At 40.0% G+C, this 22,738-nt stretch overlaps 1 protein-coding gene across 2 annotated transcripts in view; it reads left to right on the top strand.

Annotated features, from left to right (window-relative positions):
- The first annotated feature begins 335 nt into the window (after positions 1-335).
- Positions 336-22,738, top strand: part of prdm5 (PR domain containing 5) — a 43,101-nt gene continuing 20,698 nt past the window's right edge. For both annotated transcript variants that reach the window (XR_014799460.1, XM_084921964.1), the window contains exons 1-13: positions 336-581; positions 1,297-1,380; positions 4,463-4,585; positions 5,915-6,080; positions 6,208-6,385; positions 7,173-7,265; positions 7,388-7,509; positions 8,203-8,282; positions 10,584-10,668; positions 10,765-10,922; positions 11,418-11,511; positions 14,022-14,182; positions 18,669-18,762. Coding sequence is in view for 1 of the 2 variants with exons in the window: in XM_084921964.1 (XP_084778090.1) it covers positions 483-581; positions 1,297-1,380; positions 4,463-4,585; positions 5,915-6,080; positions 6,208-6,385; positions 7,173-7,265; positions 7,388-7,509; positions 8,203-8,282; positions 10,584-10,668; positions 10,765-10,922; positions 11,418-11,511; positions 14,022-14,182; positions 18,669-18,762 (1,537 nt within the window). In the remaining variant the exon portion in view is untranslated. The remainder of the gene's footprint in view (positions 582-1,296; positions 1,381-4,462; positions 4,586-5,914; positions 6,081-6,207; positions 6,386-7,172; positions 7,266-7,387; positions 7,510-8,202; positions 8,283-10,583; positions 10,669-10,764; positions 10,923-11,417; positions 11,512-14,021; positions 14,183-18,668; positions 18,763-22,738) is intronic.

Below are 22,738 nucleotides of genomic sequence, written 5' to 3'. Positions count from 1 at the left end.
ACATATAAATGTGGAAATGAGCATAAGATGTCCACTTAGAGTTAAACATTTGCAGAACATTAGATAAAGGTATGGAAACTTTTATCTAATCCTAAAGCTAAAAGTTTCATTAAACTAATCTATGAGCTCTTAATGGAGCCTTTCATTAAGTGAGCTGTCTTTATTAAATAATGTCATTACTTTCATTTCTGTAGCTCCCCTGATACTCCTGCACAACCATCGTCAGACTGGGTAAGCTGGGAGTGCAGGCTGAATGAAACAGGCAGCAGCGTGTTGCTCGACAGAAAAGGTAGCTTCTGGTTACAAACTTTGGACCAATCAGGGCGCTGCTTCGCTTTCTTGCAGCAGGAGCAACAGAAGTTCAACCTGGACCCCTTCACGAAGAAACTATCTGCTCTAAATTCATACTGACAATGCCTTTTCACTTCCGCTGACATATCTGATAGCCAACTAATTGTCACCGAAGGAAACATTTCCGAGCGATGACAATGTTGGGCATGTATGTGCCAGACAGATTTTCCCTGAAGTCGTCAAAGGTCCAGGATGGAATCGGTCTATACACGGCGAGGCGAGTCAAAAAGGTTTGTAGTTTCTGACTCGGGCAACTTTGTAACCAGGTTTACACGCGGGAAACGTTTCGTGTTGCTTTTTAAGAGACTCCTAGAGGTGTAGATACTTTTTTCTGTTCGCCTTTTCCCACTGATAGTCGCTGTCAAAATCTCAGCCAGAAGCCAAGGCGTCTGTGACGTGAAGTGCCACGTAGCTACAGTAACTCCGGCTGTTTCTCCGGGTTCACTTCACGTATTCCTGCCTGCAAAGAAGGGTCGTTCCGCGGATAGACATCCATGTTAAATCCAACGTAAAGATTTTAACTGTTCACGCCAATTAACTTATACATTCACATTCATGTCCCCCCACCCTTTGTTGCCATATATGCAGAAAAGGAGGTGGGAATGTTGCGGAGGATGAGTGGGTTGAAGTGTCTGTACTGGGGATGTTTGGTCATTTAAATGTGTGGTAAAAAGTTGCAGAGTGTGAACATGAATACAACAAGAAGAGCGGCACAATTTGACCACGCCCCCTGGGAAGTCAAAAGGAAAAATGTCCAGTACTGAGGGACACATGTACATGTCACATTAAACAGTAGGCGGGCCCACCATCCACCCAACACTCATCAGTGCAGAAATCATGTCCTCTGGGGTGTATTATTATGGTTTAATGTCATTCATTTTTGGCTGCCACTGTTTTCTTTAAAGGCATCGTGTTTGACAAGTGATCCCTCTGTTTGTGTTAAAGGGAGAAAAGTTTGGCCCCTTTGCTGGTGAGAAAAAGCTGCCCAGTGAGTTGGATGAAAGCTCGGACACCAGGCTGATGTGGGAGGTGAATGCGCTTCTTTTTTAAAAATTTAAAACCTCAGGAAATGGAAATGCTGAATCTTCAGCCAGTTTGACAGACATCCTTCAGACCAAGTAGTTTTAACTCCAGAGTTCCCACGACTGCACCTCTGAAAGCAAAAACCAAACATGTAAAATGCTGTAACGTACCCGAATCTTTCCAATTAATGCTTCTTTTTACTTAAAAAGAAGCACTACAACAGTGTTATTTCTGTGATGCTGCATAACACGACAGCTATAGCTACAAGCTATATTTCAGAATAAAATCTTATGTTTAATAAGAATTTAACAGATACCGCAATCCAATACCCTGTTCAAGATTAATCCGGTATTTCTCTGCATTTTGGCCTGTGATTTCTAACCATAATAATCAGGGTGTTGTGGTGTCTTGTTGTCATGTTTAAAATGTCTGTAAGAAGTCAGTGTTGGTCTTGTGACATGGTGTCATTTAAATTTCTGTTCAAAGTCCAAAGAGATACATTTGTCAAAAAATGTCACCACCCCTAATAATAAATAACAACCAATCCTGCAGTCTCACAATGTCAAAGCATCATTCCAAAAAATCTTTCACTGGATTGGGATCAACTCCAAGTGTTAACCACGTTGGGCCAATACCAGTCTTTGGTGAAAATTTCATTCAAATCCATTTCTAACTGGATGAGTAATCTTGCAGTACTGTGCAAACATCTATAGCCAGCCCTCATTTCCTTATCTTTTGCTAGGAAATTTGGAAATGGGTGTAACAGTTGATTGAAACATGTGCAAACATACATGGAAATACAGTATAAATAACAGTATATATTGCATATATACATTTTGTAAGTCAATATTTGTTATGACTGCCCTTATTCATCATCACAGTCAGCACTCTCTGATTCATGGTTTATGGTTATGGTTTAATTATTTATATAGCACATTTAATTACAACAGGAGCGTTGACCAAAGTGCTGTACAAGAATACAACATACATAATAAAATAACTGTACAAGAATACAACATACCGAATAAAATAACTTAGAGTATTGATAGCAAACACCAAATATGAATTAACAAATAACTCTCATGCTGTATTAAAAGCCAGTAAATAAAAATGCGTTTTAAGATAAGATTTAAAAAGATTGACAGTGGGAGCCTGTCTGATGTATAGGGGTAAATGATTCCACAGCTTAGGCGCTACGACTGCAAATGCTCAATCGCCTCTATGAACCAGCCTCGACCTTGGTACAGCTAAACGCAAAAGATCACTTGATCTAAGAGATCTAAAGGGGGTATAAGTCTGCAAGAGGTCAGACAAATACCCGGGAGCCTGTCCATTCAGGGCTTTGTAAGTTAACAATAAAATTTTAAAGTTAATTCTGAAGCGGACAGGGAGCCAATGAAGAGAGGCAAGCACCGGGGAAATGTGTTCACATCTTTTAGTACGTGTCAGAAGACGAGCTGCAGCATTCTGATAGTGTTGCACATCTTTTTTCTTTTTAATCCAGGTATGCTTTTACTGTATTGAAAGTGTGTTTGGGATCATTGTCACATGAAAAAATCAAGCTGTTGCCAATCACACTTAACAGATGGTACTGATGGTGTCAAAATCCATCAATTTTGACAAGATTCCCAATGTCACTGGGTGAAATGCAGCTCCAAACCATGACAGCCTCCATCCCGTTTTACAGATGGATGCAGACACTCAGTGTTGTTCCTCTCTACTGACCTCCATAAATACTCATGATGATTTGAACCAAAAATTACAGGTTTGGATGCATCACTTCATCAGACCTGTCACCACTGATTTTCAGTCCAGGTCTTGTGTAACTTGGCATACCTCAGTTTTTTCTCCCTGGTTCATTTTACTAAGGATGGCTTCCTGACAGCCACGGTTCCACTGTGACCATTTCTGGTGATGCTTCAGTGAACAGTAGATAGATCAACTGAAGGGCCAGAGGCACCTCTCAGGTCCTTGCTGGATTTTTTTCTATTTCTTAAGGACATTACTTTCAGATACTGCTTGTCTGATGCCTAACATGTCTTCTTTTATTCTCCACTTGTCCTATTTCCACATATTTTTTAAGGAAACACTGCAAACCATGCCAAGTTTTCAGCTAATAGCTCTTTGAGAGCTATTATTTGGTCCATAAAAACAATTTTATGTCTGTCAAACTGTGTTATATTTGGCTTTTCCCGCGTAGATTCAACTAAAGCGCCTAAAGATGTCATTTAAACTTGGTTCTTTGCTTCTTTTAGTTATGTTGTAAGCTAGGTGCCTGTTTATGCTTGAATGAGTCAGTGTTTTAATGCTGACCAAACCAAACTAAACCAAAAAAAAACAACACCCAAGACATTCCTTTAAAAATGGTCACATACAAGGACTGGACTGAAAATGAGTGAAAAAGCAGCCAATGTTCAGATAAAAAGTTCAGAAAGTCTGGAGAACTATTTCTCAAGACCACTTTAAAGAATTACAAGAAAGTCTGGATCACTGGAAGCTAAATTTACAGAAAGGTGACTCAAGACTTTTACACACTACTGTATAAAAAAGGAGACAAACTGAACCAATCAAATAACCGCTCTGGTGAAAGCAGCTAGTCAACTGTATTAAGACCAGTTTAACCATAAACAGCTGCAGCGGAGAAAACAGACACATAACAACTTTAAGAATCATGTTTTTGTGTAGCATTAATACAACTAAACACAGTAAATATTCTTATAAAAACCTGTATCACAATTCAATGCAAAAAAAGCCCCAGATCAGTCCTTTATCACACGATGCAGCTGCTTGTGGGTCTGTCTGAGTACATTCTTGTTTTTTCTGTGATAAAGGAAACATTTAATTACGCTGCAGACAAATGAACCATAATGCCTGACTGAAAGTGAGTCTTATCTCGTCTTGTGTAGAAACGCTGTGATGTAGTTATCTGTAGCTGCCACACTGGTGTTCATATGTAAGGCCAGCACGCTTTGATGTACAGAAGACGAACCTTCAAAGAAGGCAATGAGAGCAGAAGAAGAAGAAAAAGAATCAGTTGTTCTCATCTGACAGCTCATGTCGTTGCTGTTTCTTTTTTTCCCCCCTCTAGGTCCGTGGCAGTAAAGGAGATGTTCTGTATATTCTGGATGCGAGCAATCCCCGCTATGCCAACTGGCTGCGGTTTGTCCATCAGGCGCCTTCGCAGGAGCAGAAGAACTTGGCAGCCATTCAGGTACATTTCCACTCTGCAGACAATGAATCCCTCAGACCTTCCTGAAAGAAAGAAAATGATAAATATTACAGACATCTGTCAAACTTCCAAACCCGAAGTTAGAAATTATGTAAATTATTTCAAATTTGATCTCAGCAAATACGGAAATCTTATTTTCTTCTGGAAAAAACCTTGAAATCAAGATCGAAATGACAGGCTTTTTTCAGCAGCTATTTATTGTTTTTGTTGTGTGAAAAATCACAGATGTGCATGCGAGATAAAGCAGTTGCAAAAGAGCGACGTTAGTAGAAAAAGCACGGGTAAGAAAGAAGTCTGAGACCTACAAACTGAACTGAAATGGAATACTGCTTGAAAATTGATTGTTTTTCTAATGATTAAAGGTTTAAGGCAAAAAAGGAAATTTCTGCCAAAAAAATTCAGAGTTCATTTATATTGCAAAACAAATTACTTTGGCTCGAAGTCTCTTTGTTGCCAGATGTTTAAACTGTTAAAGGCTGTTATTAACGTAAAAAGGACATTAAGTTGGAGAAAGAGAGAAGTGTATTTGTTTCTTTTCTCTGTTTTTATCCTTGGTGTCCTTAGGATTTATACATTTTTCTGGATTTTGTTGAGGGAATATTTTGCAGCTGCAAAATTCCTTTTCTTAATTTATTTCCAAGACCAGCTTTTATAAAGTTATTATATTGACAAATAATGTGTTAACTACAGTTATGCGGGAAATGAGAATCGGAAAATATGCAGAATTTTCCAAACGCACAATGTAGATTTTCACAGTCTCCTGAATACAGTACAGTGGATATGGGAAAGTTCAGCTTCTGCGCTTCTATGTGAAAGATAAAAAGAGGTTATCTGCTCATCTTGGGAGAAAAATGAAAGTCCAAGGAAGAGAAGATGAACATTTGAGGTCTGAGGGCCAAGTTGCTGCCATTAATAGTTGAATACACGGAGTGATCGGTCTTTTAAAGGTCACACATGTGAGTTAAATCTCTGTGTTTCATCAACGGTGACATTTATTGTGTAGCTTTCATCCTCTTAATCGTTATTTATGTATATTTAGGGTCCCATAGTTAAAAACCAAATGACAGTTTGATTTTATTAACATGACCTTTAAGGCAGGGAAGTGAATGACAATATTTTTAAGAGTTTCACCGTTTGACCTATGGCCTCAATCAAGCATTAACAGACTGCTGTCAGGGTGTAATGAGTTCAGCTAGCCTTACCGCAGAAGGTTAAAACTGTTAGCAACTGACTTAAATTTTTTATTTTTACATTGTTAAATATATCGAGTCACGTTCAGCCAATGTTCAGGCTGTGTTTGTGTTTTTTTAGGACGGGGAGAACATCTTCTACCTGGCTGTGGATGACATAGAGACAGACACGGAGCTCCTGATAGGCTACCTGGACAGTGATATGGAAGAGGAGGAAGAAGAAGAGGAAGAGGATATTAAAGATGAAGATGAGAACAGTAAAGAGGCCAAGCACCTTGTAGAAATGGGTACAGTGGAATGTTTTAGTTTGCCTTCTTATGTATACACATTTACAGGTGATCAGTTTATAGCACACACATAAAAAAACAAAACTTGCCCTACAGTATGTCGTACTGTGTTCATTAATCTTAATAGAACTAGTAATAAAGAAGGAGGACCACCCCTGCTTGCTGTGTGAGAGCAGTTTTCCGAGTGAAGAGATCCTGGCTGCCCACCTCCAGAGTCTGCACCAGAGGCCCAGCACAGAGGAGAAGGAGTTCAAATGCAGGAACTGTGGCAAAAAGTTTCCCATCAAACAGGCTCTGCAGCGCCAGTGGGTTTACTCTTTCATTACTTCTAGTGTAGTTTTATTTCATGCTCAACGTTTCTCTGATCTCTGAGAAGTCTGAAGTTTGAAGAGATGTTAAATCAATCCAGGGAACTGATTAGATTATGTGTTAGATAGATAAAAGTTTGGCCCAATTTTTGATTTTGAGTCGAGAATGAAGTATGTGTATCACTTTGACCCCTCAAAAACATTAATATGGCATAAAGCAACAGTTTATACGCTATTATTTGACACAATCTAACACAAACATACAATAACATCAAGTAAATAAATTTGATCACATTGCACAAAACACTGGCCAATATTTAAAGCTATAATCAGGTAAAATTAATGTCATATTTCATCTCTGGCCCAAAACTGAATTAGCAACAGTCTTTGGTGCCTGGCTATTACAAGTCTTTACAAAATATTTAACATTAGTCTGGGCAGGCATAGAGACCTAGAGGCTTGAACGTGAGTGGTTAGTAGAGGCATTCATTCTAGTTTTACCTTTCGACATAGATATGCTAACTGCTCTCCCTTCTTTTAACTCTTAATGCTAATTTAAGCTAAATGGGTGCTAGCTTTAGCTTTATTTTCAGTATTTGAATGAAGAGTCTGTTTCAAAAAATGTTTAAATTCAGTTTTTTTTTTTCAAATTTACTTAAAAGAAGAAAATAATTCGACTTTTTTCAGTGGAAAATCTTTTAATAATGTTACGCTGATGTTTTTCTGCTCTTGATTATTTGTGGTAGTCATCCTGGACATGTTTTTATTTTCAATCCTCCCCCAGTGTTTTGCATTGTTCTGAGTCACTAGACCCATCAGCTGACTCCAAAGCCCATCAGTGCTCCCTGTGCCATTACACATTCAGCTCAGAGTCCAGGTAACATGCGTCATCCAAACCATAGTACAGGACAGTGTAAAGCATGCAGTTGTACCACTGTTACTCTGTAACTCATAACTCTTCCTCTTCTTCTTTCATCTTTGATATCTCTGTGTGTGCAGTTTTGAACAACATAAGGAAGCCTGTAAAGGAGATGCCAGGTTTATATGTAAAGCCGAGAGCTGCGGCAAAAGATTTAAGAGCAAAGACGCTCTGAAGAAGCATAAAGGAAATGTTCACACAGGTTGGCATCTCTGTCTCTCTCTGTTTCGCAGTGTTTCTCTGTGATGTTCACTGCCTCGTTCTCTCTGTTGTACACATGCGTAGCACTTTCATGTAATAAAGATAATCGTCCATTAGCAGCCTCAGCACTCAAGGAACTGCAGTTAGAGTGCATGACCTCGATCAGTTAAAATCTCTGCGATGTTAAGACACATCTCTAATTACTTGTGTTCCATAATTGCTGACCTGTGTGTGCTGGGGCAGCTCACTCTTTCAGATAATTGGACTTCCATAGCTATTTATGATGGGATGTAGGGCAGTGGGAATCTGTGCAGCCTTACATATCAACCCGAGATTAAGACATTAATCTGAGAGGCTGATGGAGCTGAGATCTGCGCCTTTATGTTTTTTCCCAGTGCAGTCAGAACTAAGTGGTGTGTGTGTGCGTGTGTGTGTGAATGTGTGGGCGAAGGGGGAAGTGGATCAGACGCAACAGATGTGGGTCATGTAATTCAGACAGGGATAAAGGGAGGGTGTCACTGGTCCCAAAATGGTGGGATCACTGGGGCTATGAGTAAGGGAGTTCAATGACAAATAAAACATTTGGTGTTTTTCTTTAACCACGTAATGATGTGTCAGTGTACCAAAATTGTTGTTCATTGCTAACAGCTCTGTACGTGGAGTTTTGTAATGCACTTTGTTTGTTTCTTTATAGGGAGTGCACGACGGAAACTCACATGCACCATATGCAACAGAAAATGCTCCTCTTCCCTGAATTTACAAGAACACAGGAAGGTGAGCTTCTCTAACATCTTCTGTACAGCTCAGTTTATCCCAGGCGGATACTTTGCATTGGATCTGAGAGGATTTGCTCAGCTTACGCAGTTTTGCATGATCCATTTTTACAGCGATGTCTCTTTGGTGCCGTTTCTCGCTCTACGGTGGTATCCATCAATTTCCACTGTTTCTGTAACCCAGTCTAACCTCTTAATCTCGCGTCTGCTTCACATGCTTTAGGGTTCATTTATTCCCTCTTTACGATCAGGTTTAAACTTATTTGGGATGACAGAGCAGAGAGAGGACGGCGGTTTCTTTTTCACTAGCTCATCCCACAGGTCTGTTGAAATTGACGAGGCTCTGCTTGCCGAGCACAAGGTTTTAACAGGGTCCCCTTTCTCACTGATGGATTACAGATTTGAATTTAGCTGTTTAAATAGTTCTTTAAAACATTTTTATACAGCTAAAATTAATTTTATTGCTGTGTATATAAACCCTTTTTCAGTACATGATTTTTCTATGTCTAACACGTGCGATTAGGCAAGTTTTTCCAAGCTACATTCCTCTGTTGAGTAGGCTAATGGGTCATCCAAAGATGTATTTTCTTTGCAATTACATTCTATTAAATTAATTGCATTAACTAGTTATTAATAATGTAGCTGACATGATTGAGGGGTTAACGTTTGCTATGACAATGCCAAGATAAACACTGGAGAATGGTATTTATGTAAAAAAAGTAAATGCGTGGTCACACTACAGCTATTTGGCTTTAGCTTATATTCTCTTCTATTTATGTGTAAATGCTGCAGTAAGAGCAGATGTGGCTGAATGTCTTGATTAGCCAGATGGGCTTTAAGGCATGTAAAACATGGTGCACAATATTTGTAAAGACATTAGATATTATCATTTTATTTTTTATTCCAGCCTGTTTTGCTACATTTTTAAACATTTTTATCGTCAAACTATAGACTGTATATAAAAAATGGACACAGCCACTATGACATTACCCATTAGCTGTGAAGCTCTGTTTTGAAACTTTGGGTTCTTAAGAAATAAGCCTGCTGCTGTCAGCAATATAAAGCTGCTTTAATATTTTCAGTTGAAGACCATGTGCTTTTTTTGTGTAAGGGTCATGTTGTATGACTAGGCAAACTTCTCTCTATCCAGTTGTACGCATTTTATATATAATAGTAAGTCAAAGGTGTTAAGGAAAAACTATAATATCTTAGTCTACTGTTTTTTTGTGCTAATTATCCCTTCATTTTAGTCTTGAGAACCTATTTTGTACAGCACTTTTCAGTGATGTTGGTTAATAGATTAGTTTGCAAGTTGTCTCAAATAATTTGTCTTATTAGAAGTCATTCATTAATTATCCCAGTTGGTGATTGTGAAATGTAATTTTCTGCTGTCAACATCTATCATCCAGATTAATCAGCTGACATTGTTCCATCCCTGTCCACTCATTCATCAGCAAGCTTCTTCCAAACTGTGTAACTGTTGTAAAGTCACCTGGAAGTGACACAGTTCTGCAGAGAATCATTTAACCTACTTCACCTGTCTATGCATCGGTATTCTCCAGTTTCAGATCTCCAAGGGGTTTTAAAATAGGAGTGTGTGATATTCCTGTGTGGCCTCCAGATCTGTCTGTGTACCAGTTTTACATCTTCTATTATAGTAAAAGTGTTTTCTAATCGCACACTGTTGTCTGAAAGTAAAGTAAAGATGTTTCTATAAATTTAGGCCACAACCACGTGGGGTTTATATAAATTACCTATTTTTTTTACAGTAAGAATCGAGTATAATGCAGAGTTGATTCCCATTAAAAGTGTTATTTTAAATATGTCACATTTCTGACAAAAATCTGACATGTTCTTATAGCTTCAATCAAAGCCAATGGGCATTTAGTATTATTCTTACAGAAGAGAAATCAAACTTTCCATACTGATAATTTGGCTCCAAAGCAGCTTAAAAACTGCCTTTATCATCATTTAGCTGAACAAGGTTTTGCAGAAGCAGCTGACAAGAGGAGCTGCGTTACATTAGCATATGCTATTGTAGCTGTACGCCGGGGAGCTATTGAATATGCAATTACTGGAACTGTGCTGTGAAGCAGAAAAGGGATTGAAAGTTTTCATCACTTTAATTGCTTTTCCGTCTGTAGACATCAGTCTAATGAAAGCGGACAAGATTTAGTTTCAGTTGACCATCGCACACTGAGATCCTTGAACTTTCGCAGCTCATTTCCCCTGAATTTTTTCAGTGGTCAGCAAGAACAAAACTTCAAATGCTCTCGCTCTGTTTTTTGCTCTTGTACCGTAGATACACGAAATATTTGAATGCCACGCTTGTGACAAAAAGTTCATCTCTACAAATCAGCTGAAACGCCACATGATAACACACTCGGGTAAGACGATGACGCTGCAACGATGAGCTGACCTTTTTGCTTCATGCGTTCTCTCTGCTTCTCGGAGATAATCTCTGTTAATCTGTCACTGATCAGAGAAGCGACCGTACACCTGTGAGATCTGCAGTCGGTCATTCAAGCGTTTGGACCAGGTGACGGCTCATAAGATCATCCACAGCGAGGACAAACCGTACAAATGTAAGCTGTGTGGGAAGGAGTTTGCACACCGCAATGTCTACAAGAATCACAAGAAGGTGAGCAAGTGTATAAGATGTGAAGATCCACTTTAGATTTTTATGTTCTATAATTAGGTAAATTATGTTAACTATACCACTGTATCCAGACGAGTGGTGCTTTCAAAGAGGAGATACTCCTTAAAAGTCAGTGTCACTTCAAAGCTAGAATTATTAGTGAAGCTGTGATCAATCAGGGTCTCGTTGGTTGCTGTTATCTGTGGGGTCTCTGGGCATTTGGGGCCACCCTTGAGGTTCCCTGTGTTTACTTTTGGGATTGAGCTGTCACTCAGACAGATATGTGGGGGGGGACAGACGGGTGTCGCAAAAACAGAAGCACTTTGAATCTAAAGCCCCTCAAGCTGCTTGTCTTCATCAAGTCAACAAACTTAATTGGCTACGGAGCCTTAAGCAAAATCCTCTTGCATCAATTTAAGAAGCCTCCCGACGTCCACGTCGAGGCGGGAGGCGGCTTGCGTTACACTTTATAAACATGCTGCTTGATTCTCTTTGCAGACGCACTCTGAGGAAAGGCCTTTCCAGTGTGAGGAATGCAAAGCGCTGTTCCGCACCCCCTTCTCTTTACAGCGTCATCTTCTCATCCACAATAGTAAGTATTACCATTTATGTCTCCATCAGACTCCTCAAACACTGTTGACATAGAAACTATCTGGGATGATAGTAGTAGATAAATCTGCTACTATCCAGTTGAAACTGCTGAAAACTGCTCCTGTGCACATACATGAGTACAGCAATATGACCAGCTCATACATTTCCTGGCTAATTGTGATCAGCTGCAGTGGAACCACCATATTTACAGTTACTCCCACAGGTTTCTGTTCAGGATTCTTTGAGCTCCATGTGTTCTCCTTATAATGCCTCAGAAGCTGTAAGTAGATATCTCCTTACAAAACATAGACATCTTTGATCTTAAAGTGGCGAGTTTGCCACATTCTTTCACAACATTTTAAAGTAAAATTGCCCCGTTAAAACCAGCCTACTAAGTTTTACAGGCTATAGTCCTGTATTTTTACTGTTTTTATTGCCGTCTCATCCCTACCACTGTGGATATTTCCAGACGCTGTAACCCCATCAAAAGTCTCCCTGTTAAGACATCAGTTGTCTGATTGTCTGGTCCTCCCTGAATGCTTTGCTTTGACAGAAACTTTCTCCCTGGACAGTTGAGCTGCAGATGAGTCTTGGCAGGATGCATTAGTCGTCCTCAAACTGTGCCAGATAACAAAAGGATTGTAAAGCTCAAGGCATTTCCTGCTGCTGTCTCAGGCGGCAAGAAGCAATATAATATCAGGACTTTTATTATGTATCAATGGGATATAGAGCTTGAGGATTGGATGTGTGATTTCATTGTGCTCTAGGCGAGAAAACAGAAATAATGTACCAGTAAAGCAATCCAGTAATTGGCCAATGAGTAATTTTCAAAGACTTTTTTTTTAAGTGCTTCTTGGTCAGTTGGATCACAGACAGAGAGCCAAGACACTCAAGTGTTTACACCTGAATCTAATATGTGCTACTATCAGTATCGCTTCCATAAGAAGGTCAAAAGTCTTTCCTCGAGGTCTCTGTGTTCACCGGTGAAGTGGCAGATTTTTGAGCAAAGAGGAGAAAATGTTTTGGGAAGTTTGCCCATTTTTGGACTTGACTTTGTAAGTCCTGCATTGATGGTATATTTTCCTGCTTTTCTAGCTGAGGATGCACCAGGATGTAAAATTTAACATAACAAAAGACATGTACACGCGCACTTTAAAACCAAGTGTAAAAACCACCCATTTCTCACATTTTTTTCAAAACTGCAGAACTATTGTGTAAATGTGCCAAAAGAAACAAAAAAGGCCATATTTTGGGGTTATTATTGTGATAGAATAACAAAATGTGTTTCAGTATTTTTCTGTTGTTTTATAGATATGAAATTATTTATTAGATCTTAAAAATGCAATTCCAGAGATTATAGGTAGATGTTGGGGTGGTAGAGGGGTTAGAAGAGAAAGCAGCAGCATATTTATAAATGTATACTTATATACTTATATTCAGCATATGTGGACCATCAAATTGGGAGGGTCTGGCATATGACGTGCCTGACATGAGAGTGTGTGTGAAGCAGTGCAGTTGAAGCTACCTGCCTGAACTGGCTCACAGGCTTCGCTCTATTTAAACCTTTGGTTCTTTCATATTATGTCATCATAATTCTTAAATCCCACATTCTTTAGCCCTTTTCTGTACACGACTTTAAAGTTGCAGTGTATTTGTAACAATGTGACAAATCAGTATGTAGTTCTTGCTTTGGGTAGAGCACATTTATGTGTTTAGACCCCATTTGTAGACCTTTGGCATAACCCCTGCGTGTGTGTGTGTGTGTGTGTTTGCATCTAAATTAAAGTTTGTGCATGCTTATGTAGGAGCGTGAGTACCTTATTATCAGACTGAAGCCTTGCTCTGTGTTTTAATGGAATCACTTTGCGAGCGTGCCGTTGACGTTAATTACCATCACGAGAGTGTTTCCGTCTAAATTAAAAAACAAAGCGAGCCTCAGCTTTCGCTGGTGTTCCTTTTCACTGAGCTGACCATCATCTGCCTTGGTAATAGGAGAATGAGTGCAAGCTTGTAACCACTTGCTCCCTCCATCTAAACTACTCTGTGGAAATTGAATGATCTCCATATAATTGAAACATCTTTTCTTGAACAATAGAAGCTGTTGTGTGGAGGCAGAGAGCCGAGGCGTGAAGGAAAACATCAGGCTTCGCTATCCCAGCAGCTGACATAACTGTCTAAAAGCTGTCTGTCTGGAGTTTTAGGCCTGTTCAGGGAAATGATTAATAAAATAGGGCATGTTTTTTAACTTTTTGACGTACAGGCCAAACATATGGCAGAGTATTTTATTTTATTGTTTACTTTGGCGTGTGTTCAGCTACAGATACACAATAAAAGGCAACCAGAGCTTTTTAAAAGATGGTTGTCTGGGTTTTCTTTGTAGTTATCTGCCCACACAATAGCCCTGGTGAAATTGGGTCCCCTCTTGTTGTGCGTGATGACTCTGTGTTCAGACGTTTAACAATAGCTGAGTTGAAATGGCTCTTGCAAATGTTCATCTTTTCCTTGCTGCAGGTGAGAGAACATTCAAGTGTGACCAGTGTGACGCCACCTTCAAGAGGAAGGACACGCTCAACGTCCACATCCAGGTGGTGCACGACGGCCACAAGAAGTACAAGTGCGACCTGTGCGAGAAGGCTTTTGTCACTCCTTCTGTCCTCAAGAGCCACAAGAAGGTGGGTGAAAAGAGCTGGAGCCAGACGACCTCAATCATACGCGGTGATTGCACGTCTGCTGGGGCTTTGGCCTGAAATTGAGTTCAAACACAATTGTAGTTGCATTTATTTGAAATGCGCACAGACATAACAGTTAGAAAATAAGTTGTGAAACTTTGCAAAGTAATATTTAGACAGTTACTAAGATTATATGCCATTTTGAGATAAAAGTTGAAGTAATGGAAGAACTTTGCTAAATTGCAGCTTAAAGCTGATTTTCCATCATCATCACTCTGCTATCAAACTAAATTGTAATAAAATCAATGGCATGGTGAACATCTATTCAAAATATTTCCTTGTCTCACGACACTGATTTCTCTAACTATACTAATATTTCAGACTATTGAATCTGCTGGAAACATCCATCTTGACCGTCGTTGCCTAAGCAGGCTTGGAAATCAGTTCATATGTTGATTAGAAATGGCAGTTAGTCCATTAGCTCCGCAGGCTTTCAGAGCCCCGAACAGATTTCGCTGCAGATTGCGAGCCCTAAATCTGACAACGTCCGGTGCAGTTATGGATCAAGATTGAAACCAAACAGTTTCTTGGCACACGGCAAAAGAAAATGTCTTGGAGGTTGTCTCAGAACAGTAGGGCTGAAGACAGGCATGTTGAACTGTCTCAGTGCTCGGGGTGTCTGGAGGCTGCTGAGAAATCTGGCGTTGATCAAAGTCAGGTTGTTGAGGAGATGACAACTTGCCGACTGTGTTTACACGTGTGGAGCAACCCCACTTTTGGCCGCGTTATTGTTGAAGTTGTTTTTAATATGCACTTTGATACTATGCAACTGTTTGTCTCTGCAAACCTGGCTTCACAAATAATTATCACACCCACGCTCTAACTGGAGCTCCACTCACAATTCGGGACATATGACGAGAATCTAAAATATATGGTGAAGGATACGAATCTTTCTTAACCTCAGGAAACGTGTGAGTCAGACTTCTTATGATCACAGTAAGAGCTTACTTCCCTTTTTTAACTACCAAGGTCATGAGGCGTTTATGCAGGGCTGCAGCTGCAGGTTGATTAGAACAGATATTTTTCAATTACTGTCGTTCAGTTGGAGTTTTTGAAAAAAAGAAACCGTTAAACTTAAAAACACACACACACAAAAATAATCGCTTGTTTATTAAAACTAGTTGCTGGTTATGTTTTTGTAAGCTGGCCACCATCTGACGTCTTTTAGAACAGAAACAGAAGCAGCCATTGAACTTGAATAATTTGATTTAGTTCATCAAGTGAATGAATCAGTTACACTCATCGTCCGCGTCATTAGGTACCCATGCTCAGCTGCTCGTTAACACAAACATCTAATCAGCGTGGCAGCAACTCGATGCATTTAGGCATGTAGATGTGAAAATATCCCACGAGAGGCAGTTTTCTGAGTGAAAATGCCTTGTTGATGTCAGAGGTGATTGGCTTCCCTATCATCTTAAAGCTGACTGCAAAGGAACTATAACTTAAATAACCACTGGTTACAATTAAGGTGTGCAGATGACAGGCTATGAACGCACAACACGTCACACCTTAAAGGAGATGGGCCACAGCAGCAGGAGACCACACCTGTTGTCTATCCTTCAGGTGAAGAACAGGAAACTGAGGCTACAGTCCGCACATATTATGAGTCTCAATATCTGATGCAATATTTGGACAGCAGGGCCAGAATTTGCCATAAACAGCAAACACCACACCCTGAACTCTGTTGTCATTTGGTAGTTGCTTCAATTCTTTCTATTAGATATAAACTGATATATCAGGTTATAATGCCAAATAAAGTCATGTTTTTACAGTGTTTATCTGTTGTGACACATTAGTTGTGCTAAATATTCAAAGATGAGGAAGAATATAACCACGTATTTCAAGAGGCAAGGTAAACCCTGGACAGGACGCCCAATAAGTGCATGTCTTTGGGAGGAAGCTGGATGACAGGGGGAGAACATGTAAACTCCACACAGAACTCAGGATCTCCTTGCTGTGAACCACCTTGCCACCGTGCTGCCCATGTTGAAAGTTTCTGTTAATTTCTAAATCAGTGCATCCCTACTCACTAGATTCAGTGAGTAGTTTTTTTAAATTCAGTGAATTCAGCATTGCTGTAGTTCTACTTAGTATCAGAAATAGTTAAATAAGCACAAGAAATGTGTGTGTTTGGTTTCTTTAACACATGTAGCCAAAAACCACAGGAAACAAGGGAAAGTATGAGTTGAGTGCTTGACCCTCGAGGGTTAATCAGTGTGAGTTTATTTAGTAGGCGCAGTCGTTATGGAAACATTTCGTTTGACAAATGCTGTCATCTCACCTGAACCAAGATTTTATGTTACAAGAAGGAGGAAAAATCAAATATTTCAAGGTTGAAAGTGACACTGACTGATTTGCTGAAACAAACAGTTTTTGCTTTCTTTTCTTCTTTGCTTGTTCAAGCAAAACTGAATGGATGGCATGAATTTGAGCTTCATTTTATATTGTACAGTGCAAATGTCTCGAGCAACCTCTTCTTTCTTTATATTGTACTTCCAAGCAGTAAGACTTTCTTATCCTATTTTAAAGTGGTCTTGAGCCATAGTTCTCCAAGCTTTGCTTAAAAATCCAAGGAAACTTACCAAGTGGAAGCGGCAGGCCTAAAAAGCTATTTGCAGCAGATAAACGGTATGTTTAGGTTCTTAAGAAATAGAGAAATAGTTTTGGGGCTGCTTTTAAGCCAGTGGTTTGGGAATCTTGCCAAAATCAGATTTTTATCCATGAGGAAAGCATCTGTTTGGCAACAGCTTCATTTATCAGTATGACAACGATCCCAAACAAAGTGCCAGTGCAGTAAAAACATACCTTGGAACACACAATGGAACATTATAAGTCATGGACTGGCCTCCCCATTACTGAAGCAGTGACAGAAAATGGAATAAAAACCACCCAAAATCTAAAGAAAAGCTTTGAATGTCCTCCGGGAAACCTGGAAAAATATTCCTGAAGACTACTTAAAGGCTTGCCTAAGAGAGTTTGGGCTGCGTTAAAGAATGAAAGTGGTCATAGAAAGATTGACTTTGAAGCTCATTAGAATTTTTATTTCCTTTGATGTTTTTATATGTTTCAATACATTGCTGCCCCTATTTCCCATTTTCTGAAGCAGAATATAAAGAAATGAAGGGTGACTCGAGTACTACTGTGTGTGTGTGTGTGTGTGTGTGTGTGTGTGTGTGTAATGGTAGCTTATTTAAATGAACAGTAATGTACATATCTGGCAGAACAGGACGGCGGAGTCACTGAGCTCTCTTGTATTACAGTAAATACTTTATCCTCAGTGAGCCTGAATTTAGGTTCTACATAGGGGGTGTGTGCGCTTGTGTGTGTGTGAAAGCATGTATGTGCACGCAATGTGTGTTTTGCTTGTTGTGCAAGTCTTATCTCTTTTAGTGGCATGCTGGAGGAATGTACAGATGAATGAAAATTGCCGGGTTATTCTGAATAGATACAGACATAAAAATCATTGTCATAAAAGAAATCCCCAGCCAATTTCACGTTTGTGATTTGAGACGTGATGTTCCCATGTGAAATCGCAGGCGTCACTGCTGGCTGTCTGTTTATAAAGGTAAAATACCTTTATAAATACTGAGTGTGTGTGTGTGTGTGTGTGTGTGTGTGTGTGTGTGTGTGTGTGTGTGTGTGTGTGTTGAGTGTGGATGGAGCCTTTGTAACGAAACACCAGAGGTGTCAGAGGGACACAGTGGGGTGACGGAGGAAAGGATGGGGGCAGAGAGGAGGTGTTCCTGCATTGTTGTACTGCTGTTGAAACTGTCGCTCTGAGTTTGAGCCTTTCATACTCACGATTATTCTCGGGAATTTACAACAGGCCAGCAGGAAGAATTTAGAGTAAGGAGCGGAGTGAGGGGGGTAGGGTGGGGAAAGGTAGAGGAGCTCGTGCACTCTTGCCACATGTTCTTCTTCTCTGTTTGCATGTGCGGCCCTTATGGGTCCATGGAACTCACCACGGTGGACAGCTGGGAGGTGAAGGGAGAGGAAGAAGAGGGAGAAGAAAAGGTCTCTTGGGTTTTGGACCCTGGCAAATGTGTATCGTCTGAATTCTTTGATCCAGCAAGCTTGCAGAATCAACTGTCATGTGAACATGTGCATCTCCATTTACTTGCATTATGAGAACTTGTTTATTCTGGACATATAGTCATATAGTTCTGGAGTTGCTTTTACAAAATGAAAGAAGCACTAAAATCTGATAATGTTTGGTTGAACAGATGTATTCTAAGACCCGAGTATGAAAAAAAGCCCCTTAATTATCTTTTTTGATAACTTGGTTATGGACACATGTTCTGACTTTGAAATCCAGTTATTACCATTGATCACATTTTACTTTGTAATGTAGCAAAGATGTTAAAATGTGAATTTTCTAAATTTTTTCCTTAACATCCACCATATGTCTCTTTTATCATTTCTCTGCCAGACACACACGGGGGAGAAGGAGAAGATCTGCCCATACTGCGGGCAAAAGTTTGCCAGCAACGGCACGCTAAGGGTCCACATCCGCAGCCATACAGGTCAGCGGCCCTCCGTGGTTCAGTGCTTTGTTAAATCGACTTTACAGCCGCTGCACCTGCATTGAAAGTTGCAGAGTAACATATCGGTTCAGATTAGTACAAACTGATTAATTTGCAGTGCTTTCGTTTCACTGAACTTTGTTTCATTTACTTTATTTATGATTATATTAAAAAGGTTAGTGTTGATTTAAAGTGTTTGGTTGGAAATTTGTTACCAACGTTATTCCTGAATTGGTTGGAAGAAGAGGCGAGCGCCTTAAAGCAGGACATCAGAGGCAAGTGTGTGCTTGTTCAGAACTCAAATGTTAAATCAACAGGCTGAAGACATACGCAGGTTGACAGCTAGCATAGCAAGGAATCCAAGCGAAGAGCAGGCAAAAGGTTAAATCCAGAAATCAGGTGAAAGTCATACACATTCAGAATGAGATGAAACAGGGAACTCTGTGGGAAAAATACACAAGGAAAAAAACTAGAATAAAAATCAAGAGAGGAAGGAAACCACAAGCAAATTCCTGTGAAGTACAAAGGCAGTCTGGTAGGGAGCAAATGCAAGCAGGAGAGTCCATAGAGTTTTGATTACTGGGCATACGTGATACCATTTGGGAAGAAGGTGGGAAATGTAACCTTGCAGAACTTGCTCCATAGAGTCGCATGTCCTGGGAGATCATATAAATGTGCTTTAAAGTCAGATTGTGAAAACAGAGTTCACACTGTAGCTGTTTATTATCTTCACATGCATGACTTGGTGTCAGGATTTCTGCAAATGAATCCATCTTCTAGGTCACTCGTATGTGAAGTAATTAAAAAAAGCAGAAAATAGCAAAAAAGCATTACATCATGCACATATTTTATGGTTTTACTTTCTGAGCGCAAAGTTAGATGAGAAGATCAAAACCACTCTCGTGTTTGTAGTTAAATGTGAAGCTACAACCAACAGCTGGGTAGCTAAGCTGAGCATACATAAACCCTGGAGTTAAGGAGAAACAGCCTGGCACCGTCTCATGGTAACAAAATCCAACAATAAGCACCTGCAAAGTTCACCAACTGAACATGTTTTGTTTATGTTATCCATGTTCACAGCCAAGAATTAGTCTAGCACATACATTCTCATAAAACCACTACTTGTAGTTGTTTTTGTGCACAATTAACAAATGGCACGTCTTATAATCTGCTTGCTGTGGCTTTATATTGAATGCACCCACACGAGATAGATGTTGTCTCACAAACAGCCCGTTCCTCGTTTGTTCTTCGTAGTATCCGTAGATCCTGTAGATCCAAACGCTCCTGTCCTCCCACCTTCACTCTGCACACGTTACATCTAAGCAGTGAGACGGAGTGCATTTTAATGTTAGAAAATGGCAACGTGTTGGAGCGCTGGTTGCACTATCCTTTGCACCACCACAAAAATAAAGCCCTGCATGTTCATTAAACTGCCTTAAACTGGAAAGCTACACATTCCTGTGCGTTTCCTTACCAACAGACTGGTGCAGAGACCTGGCACGGCCACACACACACTTCTTGGCCTCACTCCCTCTTCTTCTTTCTGTCTGTCTCTGGAAATCTTCTTTTCCTCACTCCAACTTAAACTTCATCCACTGCTGATTTTTCTCAGTCCTCTTATTGTTGTCTGCCTATTTGAGCCTTACCTGTAGTAAGCCTCTTAAACTCAGTAAATGCAGTTTTTTATGAAGCCTACCTAATGTAATCAATGTTTAAACCCATTAAAGCTTCATCTTCCTTGTAGCGTTAGCTCCTCAAATTAAAAATAATTTCAGGAATATTTGTGGAAGCCTGTTCGACTTTCTGTCCACCTGATGTATGTTTGAATTGCCATCCACAGACAAGCGTACCACGCTTTGTCAACAGCCCCCTTTGTATCTGTGTGTGCGTGCGCTGTGTTTGTGTGTTTGCGTACATGTGTATGTGCGAAGGACAAACCAACAGAAAGGGTGAATGTATACCAGTGTGGTCTGCAGCCCAGTCTGATCGTATTTATATAGAATAAACAAAAGAGAGGAATGCTGGGGGAGGGGTGGGAGCCTAGGGGACACCTAAAAGAAAGAAAGGAGGAAAGAGAGAAAAGACCACTCCAAGAAAGCATCTAGCCGGATGACCCTTGACCCCGACTAGCTGTAAATCTGTCCCCTCATTCTATAGGCTGGGTTTTTTGTTGTTGTTGTTGTTATTTGTTGTGTTTTTGGGCAAAAGGGAAAAAAATAAGCTCTGGTGAACAGCGTGAGTCGTTCCCTGAGCGACAACCCTAACAAGAATCATCTTGTTCTCACATAGTGAAGAGTGATTTCACACAGCTCATGTAGCTCATCTGTGAATATGTAGATAAAATGAGCCTGTTAGTGTAAGTACAGATCTCCACAATCGCTTTCTGTTCCATGGGTGATCTCCTAAGAAGGCCACTAGCTGAGTTAGATGCCTGTAAATCGGCAGCTCCCCTGGATGGAAGGCGGGAAAGCTTGATCTTGTTTGTCTTCCTGCTTCACAGGAACAAGACGGCATTGATTATTTACCTGCTAAACACAGAGGACTTTGTAAGGATTCCTTGGAGATTTCCTTCCCGTATCACTTTACCATCAAACACTACGGAGCATTATGAGAGAAACAGGCGAATAACGAGGATAGAAAAAGTGTGAAATGGATTAAAGGGAAAATTGAAAGAAAATCAACCTGAGAGCATAAAATGTTTTGGAAGAGATGTAGCGCATATGTGACTTGGATTTAGTTTTAGTTTAATTTTGTTAGAACATCATGTTGGGCAAATTAGTTTTAGTGCCACAAAGACAGGCATCTTCTCACAGAGGACCCTTTATGAGATCACCCATAAAATGCGAGCTGCCAAAAAGCTGGATGAGGACGCTGTAGAAGTCTGTAGTCATGATGGATGTTTCTATCATTTTCTAAATTATTCTGTTTGGCCCTGCGATGGAGCGAATATGTTCTAATCCACATCACAGCTCAGTGAGAGCAGATTTTCCCACCATGTCTGCCATGAAGTGGTGAATAACCATAGTGGGGTCATGAAAATTATTTGTGCCAAGGGAAAATGTTGACAGAGCCCAGTGACTTGCTGTTATACTGACATCATAGGACATTTCAAGTTGGCAACGAGCAGTGTAAGCCCATGAGCTGCGTAACAACTAATTGGAGTGTCATTTTTAACCCTTTAAAAATGACACTCCAACAGTCAGACTTTTGACACGTGCACTGGTCTCCAGTGTACCATTCTTTTTTGACCATAAAGGAAATTGTGTTGTAAAATTAAGTTCATAATCACCCACATAACCAACTAATTACAAGCAAATTTTTAATTAAATTTAACAAGAAGAAAGAAGACAACAAAACATGAGCTTTAAAGCTGACCTGACTTTTCCATATTTTCTGTCATACATAGTGTGTGCTCAGTAAAAATGGCCAGTTTTAAATAGTGATGTCAGCTTATGTGCAAAGGATCCCCTGTGAGCTAAAACATGAGCCTTCAGGTGCTCTAAATGCTTGGCGTTTTGCTCTATTTGATGTAATTAGTGGGATTTTTGGGTACATTTTAAACAGCGCCCCTGTGCTCAAGGTTCTGCGTAAGATTTTGGCTTGAATATGTACAAGATTTCAGAAGTTTCCATTCCCAATTAAGAGTGAGGAATGATGTTCTGCTTGCAGAAGCCATGCGATAGAGGTAGCCCATCCAAAGAAAGTTGACCTAGGCTACGCCTAAACTAATCTGGATAAATTTGAAAACTGTGTTTTCGTCTAAAAATGCACCACGTCCACACTATCGTTTTCAGTCGTTTCTGAAGAGTTTTTCATCCACACTGAAACGACTGAAAACGCTTACTTTCCCTGAGCATGCGTGAAACGTAAGATGATTCGACCTGCCTCATTTCGGTCTGCCGTTTATTTACTTTCCGGCTCTTTGAAACGTCACGGCAAAATGTCGAGGAAAAGCACTGAGTTTTTTTCAATGGAC

This window comes from Perissodus microlepis, chromosome 23, assembly GCF_051167445.1.
Source record: "Perissodus microlepis isolate ML-2025 ecotype Zambia chromosome 23, ASM5116744v1, whole genome shotgun sequence".
Taxonomy (NCBI): Eukaryota; Metazoa; Chordata; class Actinopteri; order Cichliformes; family Cichlidae; genus Perissodus; species Perissodus microlepis.
This window is presented reverse-complemented; position numbering and strand designations above follow the sequence as displayed.